General features: G+C 45.7%; 3 protein-coding genes across 3 annotated transcripts in view; 1 reads left to right on the forward strand and 2 right to left on the reverse strand.

The window, feature by feature from the left end:
- The first annotated feature begins 7134 nt into the window (after positions 1 to 7134).
- On the forward strand, positions 7135 to 7488 carry LOC134182951 (uncharacterized). Its single transcript, XM_062650393.1, has one exon. The coding sequence runs from the start codon at positions 7135 to 7137 to the stop codon at positions 7486 to 7488; it is 354 nt and encodes a 117-aa protein (XP_062506377.1).
- Positions 7489 to 12480: 4992 nt separating this feature from the next.
- LOC134183796 (kelch-like protein 8) lies at positions 12481 to 13672 on the reverse strand. Its single transcript, XM_062651371.1, has 4 exons — positions 13486 to 13672; positions 13251 to 13420; positions 13003 to 13198; positions 12481 to 12930 (listed from the first exon to the last, which is right to left on the reverse strand). The coding sequence occupies exons 2-4, from the start codon at positions 13324 to 13326 to the stop codon at positions 12591 to 12593; spliced, it is 612 nt and encodes a 203-aa protein (XP_062507355.1). The 5' UTR covers positions 13327 to 13420; positions 13486 to 13672; the 3' UTR covers positions 12481 to 12590.
- Positions 13673 to 14121: 449 nt separating this feature from the next.
- LOC134182952 (uncharacterized) overlaps positions 14122 to 14606 on the reverse strand; it is an 894-nt gene continuing 409 nt past the window's right edge. The window contains exon 1 of the mRNA XM_062650394.1: positions 14122 to 14606. This exon is cut by the window's right edge and continues 409 nt beyond it. Within this exon, the coding sequence (XP_062506378.1) occupies positions 14122 to 14606 (485 nt within the window).

Here is a 14606-nt window from a genome sequence, read left to right on the forward strand (position 1 = left end):
TCAAAAATGAATGAATAGCCATCTTTCAGTTCCGTATGGGTCGGAACGTCTATAGGGACCTCGAGAAGTTCATCGAAGCAGATTCAGACACAGCAGCGAGGTACAATCCCTAGACGGGTACTGTAATTACCACGTCGCGGGAGCCAGACAAAAGACACCGTCACCAAAATGTTATTTGTCAACAAAGACGGAGACGCACCAACACTTTCGCGCGGCGGACGTCGGCAACCAGCGGTTTTCCGCGTCGTGTCGCTGAAGTAAATGGCACACCAGGCCTTATACTCCGTCCACCAGTCTCCGGATTCTGTGCGTCTCTACTGCCTTATAGACTCGTGTCCAGTCCTCCTTCGCGCTAGATTGCTACACCACGTGTCCTCTAGCTGTCACCTGTGTATGCATAGGCCCATGTGATTTCAGGCGTGTCGTTGAGTAGGGTGGAACCCGTACGCAGACGACCTGATAGAAATTGGGCAAATAATTGGAAACGGAAGTGCTATATATACGGATACAGTCACGGCATGCGTTCAATGTACCACCCACAGAGCTATTGTAGGCGCCCGCATGTCACACACTGTGAACGAATGGCACGGAAGTAAGGGCGCAACAAGCGTTCTTGTGCCTGCCACAACGCAAACTGCATGCACAATGGGAAGCCAGCATACATACAGTAGGTTCAACTAATACCTTCACGGGTGTACTGTGCACTAAAACTAGTCTCAATGGAGTCATACAGCCACTGCATCATTACCTTGGTGACAGACCTTATCGCTATTCCACGCTATAGGTAAATTCATCCGAGGTTGGCATATAAATGTGCCAGAGGATCAACACAATCCCCAAGCCTTATTGGCAAATGCACGTTCGCAAATTCATCACAAGCTCGTCGAGGAAATCCTATCACTGAAAGGTGTAAAATTCCAACTGGTTCTAGATGATCTTCTTGGGAAACAAACACCAGAAGGACGCGATGAAGAGAATGAACCATCACTCAGAAGCAAAATGCAACCCATTCTTATATTATAGCTGATGAGATCCCCGAAGCGTTGAACAGAGTATACAGTAGAACCTCGCTAATCCGGACCTCGTTAATCCGGACCCTCGCTAATCCGGACGACTTACGGCACCCGGCCTCGCATCTCCAGAATATGTTGGGAATTCCGAGGCAGGTCAAATCCGGGAATCATTGCCGTGATTCAAAAATGTCTGCGTCTGATGTACGTAACGGCAAGCTGTCTGGCATAAATAAGAGCAAGAAGGCTACACGTCGTCACAAGACATTGACAACAGACGAGAAGATCGCTAATTTGATGAACCGGCAACATCTTACGCTGCAATCGCAGAGCGGTACGGAGTAGGTCGAAGCACAATTGGCGACATCAAGGAGAAAGAAGTGGATCTGCGACAATTTAAAAGAAAGCTGACTGAAAAGACACGTGTTTCTTTAATCCGGACGACTTCACTAATCCGGACAGCTAGACGTTGAGCGCGGAACAAAGCTGTCCGGATTAGCGAGGTTCTACTGTATCAACAAATTCTGGAAAGACTAGAACGGCTCACCAAAACGAAGGAAGTGGATGGATGGTGGATGACATCGTACGATTGCAGCTCCACATTGCACGCTACCAGCCGATCCATGGCGGCTCATATCTCCCACTTCCAAAAGAGGCGCAAAACAAGAAGGCAGTCATCAACGTCAAAAAAAGACGAGACGACAGCTGTCTACGATGGGCTCTGCGTTCGGCACTCTTTCCAGCCGAACGCGATCCCCAACGACCCAGAGAATACCCAACAGACGATGGACTGTGTTGGGATGGTATTTAGGAACAGACTCACATTAAACAGATCGATCTCGTAGAGAAAGCAAAAATCCCAGAGTCGCCGTAAAAGTCTTCGGATTGGACAAAGGTGTCTATCCGCTGAGGTTATCCAAATCTGAGGGACAACCTCCTTCTCATTGGAAAAGGACTACATAGAATTGCTCTACGTTTGCATGCGCACGGATGGACCACTTTTGTGCACGCACATTTGCATCTGTGCTGGCAAAAAAGCTGGACCACTTTTTGTGCACGCACGGCTGGACCACTTTTTGTGCACGAAATATGATTTGCCGGTATTTGCCTAAAGAAAAATAGCCATTTGTATTGCAGAGATCCAGAAAGCGACCCCACCACCCTTTTGTAGACCACGTGTGCACAAAAGTGGTCCAAATGTGTACGGAAAAACGGTATTATACGCGCCGAAAATATGGAACACCCGCCGGAACTCGCTGCCGGTATTTGCGGAAGAAAATAGCCGTTTTGTATTGCAGAGATCCAGAAAACGACCCCCACCCCTTTTGTAGACGCTATGCAAACGTATATAGTCTTCGCCGAAACTCTGCGCCGAATCGCAGAAAATGTTCGCCGAAACCAAATATTTCGCTATACTAATATCTTCCTCTGTCTCGGAGCCTAGGGAAGTGCAGCTCCGAGACGGGAGGAACAGAGGAGGAGACAATTTGTGCATGCGCCTTTGCATTGCGTTGTGAAATGAAGAATTTTTCCGACTACTTTCGTTCGCACGCAATCCCAAGTGGTTGCGAAATGAAAGGGGGTGCTTTTTAGGATCTCCAGGAGCTAAAAAGCCGTTATTTTGCGGGTATTTGAGAACTACTGACTCTACTACTAGCGGCGGGCCTCCAGACTAAGAGTCGCACTTTCTCGTATGGTGACACGGTCATGACTGGTATATATGGGTTTATATAAAACTTACATTAAAGTCTCACGCACAACGGATGATGCTACATCCGAACAAGGTCCTGGAAAATCGACTTTGAACTTCTTATAGTACTTTCTACTTATCTTGTCTGGAATGGGAGGACACATATCGGTGACGAGGTCGTCCAATCGGTTGAGTTCAAAGAGCAGAATATACTGGTGGAACTCTTTTGCATCCTTTGAATGTGTTCAACTCATTCTGGTATCCAGTGTAGAAAAATCGTCAGGCTTCCAACTTCTTGGGATAATTCTTCTTTATGGTCAGAGCGTGTTGAACCACACCCAACCCGGCCACACTGAGCGCGATGGGATTCACAGGACACCCACCGTGGCACTCACGACCCCCAATCCGGCCGAGGTCACGTGGAGCGCTAAGTCTTTGCGTTCAAAAGACCTAAACATTTTTCTATTACACCAACATTGGTGGTGGTAGACGAGGTACAACTGGGTGAGCATACGGATGTCACTCTCTGACAGAACGTCGTCGATGTGATTGAAATTGATCGCTGGAATCACCCGGCTATACATAACCTAGATATTTTTACGTCGCTTTCAGCCCATCCAAGTCTCTTCGAATATCTTTTATTAGTGTACCAAGAACTGTTATATCATTTTTAACTCTATCCACTTTTGTTTCAACTCTATCTACCTTCGTTTCAACCTCATCCTCTTTGGTTCGACCATCTACCTTAGTATTGAGTGCTGTTTGCTGGTCAACCATGGTGTCTACGTCGATGTTAAGCTTACTCACAGTTCTATTCAAGGTCTTGATACCTGTTCGGTTTTCCTGTATCCAAACAGTATTTTGACCCGAAGTTCTCGACACCAAATTCGTCCTATCTCTAAACAATTTGACGTCCTGGTGAGTTGCAGCGAATCTTCGACTTGTCTACTCGTTCCAAACTTGTTAATCGACATTCTGTGTAGGCTATGTATAGTCTACATAAAATGGATCTCATCAATTTCGATGACACCAAACGGCGAGGCGAGTCGAAAGATGGTTGGCATTTCCTACTCCCCAATTGTCATTACCTCATGGTAGGCCCCACGGGATGTGGAAAGACAACAAACACTGCTGTGTAACATGTTGATGAGGTGGATGAATCCCAACGAGTCGATCATATACACCATCAATCCCGACCAACAAAAATATCGACTGCTACAGGAATTTTCCGACTTTCTGGAGACTGAGGGGTGGATGGAAAATTCCAAATACTCGAACCGGAAGAGGCGATACCCGTCTGGATGGTGACTCCAGTAAGCTGGTCGTGTTTGAGGATATCAAGATAGACAGCAATCATATGGAACTCGTCAAGAAGTACTTTTCACTGTCCAGAAACCGCAACTGCAGTTGCATGTACCTCACTCAGAGCTACTACGATGTCCCAAATATATACGTCGAAATACGAAAGCCTTCTGTCTCTTCCACGGACCAAATCGATGGTCACATCGTCGAACACATCAATCAATACTTACCACAAGCCAGCACGATTATGAACTTGGTACAATTCTCGGACGATTACGGTAGAAGTACGGCTACCAACACGTTGTGGTATCGCGATACCAGGACGGGAACAGCTGACACCAACGATTTTGGGTGTACCTGGAGCAGCAATGCTACCAGCGGGCACCGTGGGTGATAGCGCCAATCCAACCAGAGCTCATATTCGAGCTCTAGACTTTGCCAATACACTTAGAAACGACACGTACAACTCGGGATTCCGCAGCCGCCAGTTGATCAAGAAGGGCGACGAAACGGTCACCATGTTCCTACTTTTGAGTTTCGTGTTGAGATCTAATCGTGGTATCGGCATGGTGATGTAAAACATACCGACGTCCTTGAAAGAAATCACCCAATAACTATATTCATAGAGATGGCGCTGCCGCTGCAGATAAATTCAACATCGCACATCTAGCAGTTTGAATGTCTAAGGTTCGACCGTCACTGTCCGTGCAGACGGAAATGGGAGCTTTGCACGTATCGGGTGCGCGACGTAGTTTCTACTTTGAGCAGATGAAAGTCTATAGAACTCAGTTGGTAGCTGCCGATACGAGTCCCACCTGGAGAGTCACCAGCGTTGCCAGCGAACAACTCCCTCGACACGTCTTCGTCTCCTTTGCCAACGTCGCTCGAGATGGAGATCCAACATTGAACATCAAATCTTCGACCATACTAATCTGACACGGTTGAGTGTACAAGTCAATAGCAGACAATATCGGAATAGGGAGATCGAGACGAACTCCGCCGATGCTTCTAGAAATCTCTCGAGAGCGTACATGCTATTTCAAGAAGCGGTCAGTGAATATTTCGACACAGATTCGGGAAGTCAGTTGCCTGTCGGAGACTTTGCAAGTCTCTACCCGATCATACACGTCGACGTATCCAAGCATCGAGACAAGATGAGGATGGGTACGTCCGACATCGAAGTGCGATGGCAGCTGAGTGCGGCCCCAGATGGGGTTGTCATGTCTACTGTGTGTTCTTGAGTGATCGATACATGACGTTAGAAGCGACGAGTGGAAAGATGAGTGTGATCGTTTAATGTAACCTTACACATAGAGAAAAGGCATGAGTTACATCAAGTACGGATTTACTCTGACGGATAGTCAGAAGGAAGCGCCACGAAATGCTCATCAAAAACATATGGGCTACACCCTACGATTACCCCACTCTCAGCTTTCGGGAAATGATTTCCTAAATATTAACAAGACGCAATACAACAAGATCACCAAGGCAAAGACCGATTGTCGGAATATCGAGTTGAAACTATCCAAGTCGCAGATAGCCAAAATGGTGGATCAATCGGTGCCATCATTGGTAAAATATGCCCCATATCACTAAACATGCTCCAAAGGTACTCGGAACTCTAGGTCTTGAAGCAGCATCGGGTGGAGTACAGAAGGTCATCGCTGGTAGTGGAAAGAAAGCCATGCATAGTGGTAAGAAGCGTCGTACGAAGACGGGCGGGTTGGGTCCATTGATGAGAATTATGCTCGTTAGTCTAGCAGCTCTTCTCATATGTAAATTATTTGGGGCCGGCTCCCCAGAGCAATTCTGGCGCTGGATTGAGGTTGCCTGGTACTACCGGCAAAGGATCACCTGTTGTTAAAAAAAAAGACGAGGAAAAGGTCTAACTCTTCCTGGAAACCGCTGACCAATATGGAGATCGATAACATATTGAGAGAGCGCGGTGTAGTCAACTATAGAGAAACCTATAGCAAAGACACCATACTAGCGAATCCTAAAGACGACGAATGTCTCGTGATCAATCTGGAAGATTACTTTGATGGTAATGGTACGCGTTGGGTGGCCATCTATAATAAAGAACGAGACGTAGAATAATTGATAGTTTCGGTATGCGACCTCCGAGTGTGGTGTATCAGTATATGCAGCAAATTGGAAAATGCATCGTGTATAGATCCAGTACGCTACAGGATATCAATAACGTCCTGTGTGGTTATTATTGTATCTACTTTATAGTCCCCGTTGGCAAGGGCGTTCTATGCTTGATATCCTTCTCGATTTCACCCAAGTACCGTCATCAGAAAACAAACGACGGGTAGAAAGTTTTATGTAGACGTCTAGATAACACCATGTCGTCGTACTGTGTGAGGTGTAAAAGGAAAATTCCAGAAGTGAATCCCATTGCGGTAAAGACGAAGAACAACAGGATAACCATAAAATCTGTATGTCTTGTATGTGGAGCCAAGAAATACAGATTCATATCCATGAATGAAACCAAAGAGGGTGGGTTTCTGGGATTGATAGAATCTGTTCGGTTTGGGCGCCAGCGCTGGCGCTGGTCTGAGGTTGCCCGGCACTGTCGGTGTAGATAAGAAAAAAAATGGTAAAAAAAGTAGCGTGGACAGACCAACCAGCCGAAAAACTCCATAAACCCATCAAACGTCGGTTTCCGACAAGACGCGTCAGGGTTGGAGGTGTGGATGATACGTGGTCTGCAGATTTGGTCGATATGCAGTCTTTCTCAAAATGCAACGACGGAGTCAAGTATCTTCTCAACGTCATCGATGTGTTTAGCAAGTACGCGTGGTCGATTCCTCTACACGATAAAACGGGTAAAGCTATCGTAAAGGCCTTGGATTCGATCAAAGAAAGGCCTAGGAACTTGTGGGTAGATCGTGGTGGTGAGTTTTAAAATAGAACCACGGATCGCTGGTTAAAGGAAAACGATATTCACAGGTATTCGACCTGCAACGAGGGTAAAGCGGTGGCAGTAGAAAGATTTAATCGGACTCCTATACACCTATAGGTATATCAACGCTTTTGAATACCCTGTTGAAGCAATATAACATCACAGATCTATACGAATGACGCCCACAAAAGCCAGAAAAACCAACCCCCTTTGGAATCATCTGTATGGAGAAAAAAGTATCCGTAAAACACTCAAAATTCAAAGTCGGTGATCGTGTTCGTATTGTTAAAAAGAAGATAACCTCTGAAAAAGGATACATAACCAATTGGACCGAAGAAGTTCTCCACATCGTTGAAATACAGAACACCAACCCGGTGACTTACAAGGTTAAAGACTGGAACGAGGAAGTTATAGAGAATTCCTTCTACGAACCACAGTTACAAAAGGCGTCTCAAGACGTGTTTCGTATTGAGAAGGTGATACAGAAGAAGGGTCGACGAGCGTTGGTCATATGGAAAGAATATCCCGATGCGTTCAACAGTTGGGTGCCCATAGACGACCTCACCACCCTTGGATGAGATCTTCGCTAGTGTTCCATAGTTGCTCGTAGATGATTAGAGTCTTTCAGATGTGGGGGCACAGCGTTGGGCTTGCTCTGGAAGCGCTATTCGCGAAAATATCTTGAATAGAATAAAAGCTAATTTTAATGAGTTTTCTTTGGTGGAACCTATACCATATTGTCTCTATCTGTCGAATTCTTATCGCGACCGTCCTCTCTTGATCTTCGGTGAGATCAAAGCGTTTCAATTATTTTTGAGGTAGTATTTGATGTTGTATTTAGACCTTTGGAGGTAGTGGGTGTTTGGCCCCGCTTTCGGGCGTTCTACGTCATAGATGCTACCACATCCCACGCATACGTATTCCATTCGTACACATTTTTAAATTTCGCACCACACTCACATTTTTTAGGTATGGGATCGATCCATTCCAATTTTGGAGGAGGATTGAGGTCACAATACCAATACTCGTCGTAGTCGATGGTGGTCTTACAATGAGGACATTGGATGACCTCTCGCTGTTTGTGGTAGGTACCGATGCCGTACCGATCGTCTGCTCTGCACGTACACAACATCCTATATGTTTTTTTATTTCTCTAATGGGCGCAACGTTTTTATATAACCGTTTATATAACCATGGAGGTACTTGAATTCCTCTTGAGTTTGTACGACGAAGGTGATATCAGTGTCGTGGCGCTCGACGGTGCATTGCTCGTTTTGAATCCACACTACCAAGGAGCTAAAATACCTCTTACAACTATACGACAAGGTGCATATCGGTGGTACGGCACTCGACTATGCATTGCGCGTTCTGGCATCGAAGATGTTGAAATATCAGTTAGAACTACAAGAAAAATGATAGAATCGGTTATGAGCACTCGACTCGGCATTGCGTGTTCTAAGACCTCCAGATGCGGAGGAAATGTCACCCAAGCAAGAGGAGATCGAGGAGCCGTACAACGAACCTTGGTGTATACCAGGGACGACATCTCCCGAACCACCATCAGCCGAACTTCAACATATTAAAAAAGATATTCTTTATATAGGATTGATGGTGATAATGCGGGTGAGTCTGCTCAACCTGAATCGATAGCAGCCCAAACGTAACACAATTGCATGACTTCTTCGTGATCCACCTCTTCAGCACATGTCATGGCCCATTCGAGGTCGGTTGCGCCCCATCTATGGTATAGAATCACGATCCCAAGGTAACCGTACCTAGCGGCGTGAGCCATGGTAGTGTCGAAGTCTTCAGCACCCCAATCGTGACACAAGCGCATAATAGATTCGTGACCGTTGCTTGCAGCACACACTAACCTGGTCGACGTCGGTGGCTCCCAAATCACGACATAGTCGCACGATAGATTCATGGCCTACTTCTGCGGCAAACGCCATAGCCTGGTCGATCTCGTGGGCGCGCCAATCGCGACACGAGCGAACTGTGGCTTCGTCACCACCGCTTGCGGCCCATAACACAGCCGAGTCGAGATCGGTAGCTCCCAATTCTAGACATAAATGGACGACTACCTCGTGACCACCTTCTGCGGCCCATTCCATAACTTCGTCGAGATCGACCTTGTCATAGTTGTAACACAATCGCAAGACGTGTGTATGACCATAGTATGCAGCCATGTTCATAGCCTCATAACGTGAGTGGCGCTGAGTTGTCGAGCTAGGTGCACCATAGTGGTATGACCGCAAGTGGCAGCCATGATCATGACTTTATTGGGAGAAAGGATATACTGGTCTGTAATGAAATCTTTCCCATTGGGATGCATTCGACCACCCAACAAATAGACTTCTAGAACTTTCTGTGTACGTACAGGAAATTCGGTAAGAGTCGATCCGTGATAACGCACCGCTTGAGCAACGGCAAGAATTTATAACGGTAGTATCTCCACTGTATATACTATAAATCACATGTGTCTAATAGGACGTTCAACGAGCTTTCCGTGTGCGGCCTCGACAAGGAAAGATATCAGATCGACTATCTATCTATCTATCTATCTATCTATATATATATATATATCCTAGACTCAAGAACGGGAGACAGGGGGTGGAGGGGCGAAATACTATAAAATTGGATTACTAGCGCAGTCAAACATGTGCCAGAAACTGGGAAGTGCGCCAGAACTGGTACTATATATACTACTCATATATACAGCTGGTCTATAGAGGAGTCGGTTTTGCGCTTGACGCGGCGGGGGTCTAGTCGTATCGGTCAGGTTATTCGCGGCATCTGAAATTCTGCGACAACGTCCGCTTCCCATCTTAGAAGAGATCGTGTGTTTGTGGCATTGTGACGTCCACCTTGCAAGACCGATACGGGCCTCTGCCTCATTACAGCAATGTTGGCGTATCTAGCGAAAACGGGGGTCATCGCAGGGACCGCTATTCTAGTTCCACGATGGCTTTGTCGAGAGATCGCCTGGTCCAAGAGCTGAGAGACGTACTTGCAGCTGGTGACCATAACCCGTCGCAGTACCTAGGGCGCAGCTTCAGAATTCCAGGAGTGGCTACTGAGGGCGCTTGCCGTGGGTTGAAAGACTCTGCCATTCAAACGCTTGGTAGATGGCGCAGTGATGCTGAACGCCGCGTTAGACCAGATAGAAAAACGCTGGCAATTAATTAAGACTCGGTTTTTCTAAGGCGCTGATACCTCCAAAGTAAACCGATGCTTTGCTGCAGGTTGGTTAATTAAACGACTAAAGGCTGGTTGACGATATACGACGGAGACGTGACGGGCCGTGATGGGCAGCTCTCCGTCGTGTTCACAATACGTACGTTCCCCGTTCCGATAATTACCATTCCCGCACTGTATGATTAAATCATCCTCGTTGTGCGCTTCGCTGATTGGGTAACAGTACCTAATCATTTCACTGTTGCGGTACGTCAACTTCCGACGGAGCGGAAAAATAGAATCGGCTCTATCTGTCTTTCAACGCTCCGTCAAGCAATCCATCCGTCGTCCGTCTTGAGCGGCGCCTTTGATGTGGTTTGACGGATTGTGACGGACAGATCTCTGTCGCATATTGTGAACCAGCCCTAACTAGGACTCGTTACGCAGTACTCACACTGATTGATCTAGTTGTACACTGTACAGTATAGTATAGGGGTTAGCCTCAGCGTTTTTCGTAATGGCACCAGTTACAAATGGTATATGGGGCCGCTCTCGGAAGTAGGTGTAGGCTTGGAGGAACTCCTCTAAACTCGGTCTGAATTCTTATCATTCCATGGACTCTAACTAGTAGATGTTGTACGTCATTTGATGCCGCTCCCTGGTCCCTAGCTGCCCGCTTGCGCATGGAAGAGTAGGCTGAGTTGGACTCGGATTCCCGAGTTGCGCAGCAAGTCGGTGCTCGGCTGTGGTCTGGACCACCGAGAACGGACTGTCCTACAGTACATGTACACGTCATATAATTCTAAATAGACCAGATATGGAAAGGTGACACTCATTAACGAAACTGTTTAGTTAGACGTAGTTGTATTCTGCGCGCGGCTGAGAAGTAAGCGTCACACGCGAGTTTGGTGCCAAGCACCGCCCTATGGCGCAACTCGGGAATCCACCCTGCATGGCCACGCCTTTCATGTGCTGACCGGTAGTTATGGACCAAGAAGCGGCATCAGAGAAGGACGTACGACATCTACTAGTTGAAATCTATGAAAAGGTACGAATTCAGCTCATATCAGAGCAAACTCGACAAATTGACTTTGGGTGCGGACTCCGCCCCTCCTAGCCTGCGCGCACGTTAGTTAGCTAAGAAGGCCTGTATACTAAGACACGAGTCTAGCTGCCATCCATGATGAAGGTCAACTGAAGGATTGGGAGACCGGTAGACGGAGTAATAGACCTGTTACAGTCACTTGTGATGTCGTTGAATGAAGGTCACGTGCTTAACTTTCACCTGGCTGGGCAAGAACTTACAGATAGCTGGCAGGGGCATATAAACATCTTTTTTGGGCAAATAGGGGTTACCTATGCCAGAGCACAAACCTACATCTATTATGTGGTAGAAATTAACACTAGCTAGAGGCCAGCGACAAGTCCAACACGCCAATACACTGCATGATGTTACTGCCACAGTCTGTGGCACTAAAATTATTAGACTAGTACAGGTTTTAGCACGGGTGGCAGGCACTATGCATAGCAGGAAACAGTAAGGGCGGAGCCACATCAACCACCACCGCTAGAGTAACCTTGTGCAAACAGTTTATTGAAATAAAAGCGTACAAAAGAGCAAACTACACCCATACTTCTACTCACCTTGCCACACCCTCGAGAAACAAACACAATAGCACTAGAGTAACGACGTCTGAGCTGGAACCAGTCGACTTCCAGACGTTCTAGTTGATCAGCGAAACGAGAACCAGCAATTGTGGTCGACGGCGAATCGAACAGTCCTGACAACAAATGGGAGAACAAAAAACTGAAATCACCTTCGATTTGCTGATGCACAAATATTTGGCACCCTAGGAGATGCGTAGCAGGGACCACCCCTAACACATCACGAGCCAATGGCGTCGCTGATCCATTGTTTGCTCTGAAAGCGGAAAACGAAAGTGTGCATTGCAACCTGTGACACTAGACTCCAGAGGCAAATGTATCCTGTAGCTCTATGTACATTTACAAGGACAAAAAATGTAGAGTGCAGCAGTATTGCATCCTTACACAAGTTGTGTAGGTACTGTAGTAATTGTCTGGCTACACGCAAATCCAAACTGTAGAAAAGCAACGTCACCCACAACAGTTTTATTTCTAGAAATTGTATTTTTCTACCCATTGACTTCATTTCCATTGTGATTCTCAATTTTATGCAATATTTTTCTATTAGCTATTGTCAACCATCTTGCTGAAAGTACATGTGCATGCAGAAACACACATACCACACATAGACATGCCCCCTCTGCAAAGCGTCAAAACCATGTGGAGCTGCTATATCAAGAACTCTTGAGTGGTGGTTTGATGCAACACCAACTACTACACCTTCAAGAAGTCTGTTCTCACATTTAATAGAAATCTTCAATTTTTATTGAAGTAAATTTACAAAAAAACCTTGAGATACTGACGTCAAAAAATTATTAAATTAATTTAATTAATAAATTTTCTTACTATTTGGCATCAACTACAAAAAGGCTGCCACACCAGCAAATGCAGACTGCACACCCAAACTGTAAGCCAAAAGCTCAGTCTTGCCTGCGATTCTACAGCAAAGAGGTTCGTCCCAACGACCTGTTCGTAGATCATAAACAGCACACAAATTTGAAGAGTTGTAGCCTCCCACTACACATATCTTTTCATTGATAACAACTGCTGAGTGACCATAGCGTCGAGTAGGCAAGCTAGACAGCTTCTTCCAATCCTTTTGCCTGACATCGTATCTCTCTACACAATCTATAGCCCCTGCATCATCACATCCACCGATCGCATAGATGCAGTTTCCAACAGCAACAGCAGCAAAGTCTCTACACATGCCTCATATTTAGACTCACGATATTTCACAGTATTTCATTAGTTAATACTACATCTGTTCCAACCTTCTTGGATCCTTCATATCAGTCACTTTCTTCCACTCCCCGTTTTGGAGGACATACACTCTAGCAAGAGTGCTCTCCCCATCGTAGCCTCCAATGCAGTAAAAGTGCTCCTTGTCATTATTGACACTAACAACTGCTAGTCCGGCTTTTGCAGTCTTCAAAGCTGGCCCATTTTCCCAATGCCCATACTCCATTTCTGGAAAAAAAGATTTTTTAAACCGTTCATACAATAAACGATTTCTACATACCTGGACGACATATCTCCACACTTTTCAAATATTTCTGACCCTGTTGGCCACCAACAGCAAACAATATTTGACACATGACTTCTACACCGCAGGAGCTACGACCCTCAATCAAAGTCGATTTGATATCAACCTTTGAATTGTCGGGATTATATGTAAGCACAAAAGGTGACCTAAAACAATGTTCAGATGTATTAGGCTATTTTACGTCTTATAACTAATAGACAATACTGCACACCCGAATGGATATGATTCCGAGCAGCCGCCAACAACAAATACCTCACTGCCTATGACTACTGCTCCACAGCTGTGTAGTTCGTTCTGCTTAGGTAAGATCTCGCAGTATGATTTATCAATGTTGTTGGTAGCAAGACTTAGCCTCTCAATAGTTGCAGGCCTGCCTTTACCACCAACAACAATTAGAGACTTGCCAGACCGACAAATGTCATCATAGAAACAAGGCTTAGCAGTAGCTTGTTCAAGTTCTGAATACAAATATCAAGCATCAGTTTCTATCTATGCAAGGTTAGGTCTATTTGTATTGACGGTAGCAGACAATCAGTACATGACATGTCTTACTGTTGTGGGACTCCTGAGATATGGTCTTCCTTCCTTCAAGAACCATCGTGTTTCGTTGAGAATCAGAATAGTCTGGCAAATCAATCTTTTCATGTCTATCATCTTGCAATAAACTGGCATACATTATGTTTGATAAGAAACATACCACAGAGAGACAATTGTACTACAACTTACCTGACTGATTCTTCGTTTTCTTTGTCTGCAACAACAGCTGGTGGACATTCTGTCACAGAAAAAACCCATAGCCAATTAGTTACCTTGACCTAACACAGTGTCAGTATATATATAGCAATTACTAAGTGCAATTGAAGTTTATAACTGAAAGTACTGGACATGATGTATTTGACCATGAAAATGAGCATAGACAAGGCATGCAACTGGTCAACATGCTACTCGGTTTAGAACACCAAGGATACTCCAGTGCCATTTCAAACTCTAATTCACTTATTCTAACAACCGAAAGACTGACAACTTTATGAATCAAACCTTTGAGATCACTTTTTGCTTCATATTTTGGTACATAGACTTCCACGGCTGCAAACCCACCAGCAGCTCCACCTTCTGACCCAGCAACAGTAGACGAGTGTCCTCTAGCAATTCCTTCCACGGCAACATCACGAGCGATCTCCATCGCAGTCGTCAACACTTCAAGCGGAGCCGTACTGGGTACCCTGAACGCCAACAAGCCAGCTGCTCCACTAGACGATGCCTGCACATTAATCTCACTTCTTCCCCCTTGCAAAGTACCTGCAGTAACCATGTCAGAAACATCACGTTTAC

Source organism: Corticium candelabrum, chromosome 8 (genome assembly GCF_963422355.1).
Source record: "Corticium candelabrum chromosome 8, ooCorCand1.1, whole genome shotgun sequence".
NCBI classification, from domain to species: Eukaryota; Metazoa; Porifera; class Homoscleromorpha; order Homosclerophorida; family Plakinidae; genus Corticium; species Corticium candelabrum.

Bases quoted from the DNA above. Each gene is read 5' to 3' on its own strand.
- LOC134182951 (XM_062650393.1), top strand. From the start codon at position 7,135: ATGGAGAAAAAAGTATCCGTAAAACACTCAAAATTCAAAGTCGGTGAT.
- LOC134183796 (XM_062651371.1), bottom strand. From the start codon at position 13,326: ATGTGTCAAATATTGTTTGCTGTTGGTGGCCAACAGGGTCAGAAATAT. The intron at 13,199-13,250 runs GTATGTAGAAAT...CTTTTTTTCCAG, and splicing joins TGTGGAGATATGTCGTCCAG to AAATGGAGTATGGGCATTGG. The intron at 12,931-13,002 runs GTTGGAACAGAT...AGGCATGTGTAG, and splicing joins GATATGAAGGATCCAAGAAG to AGACTTTGCTGCTGTTGCTG.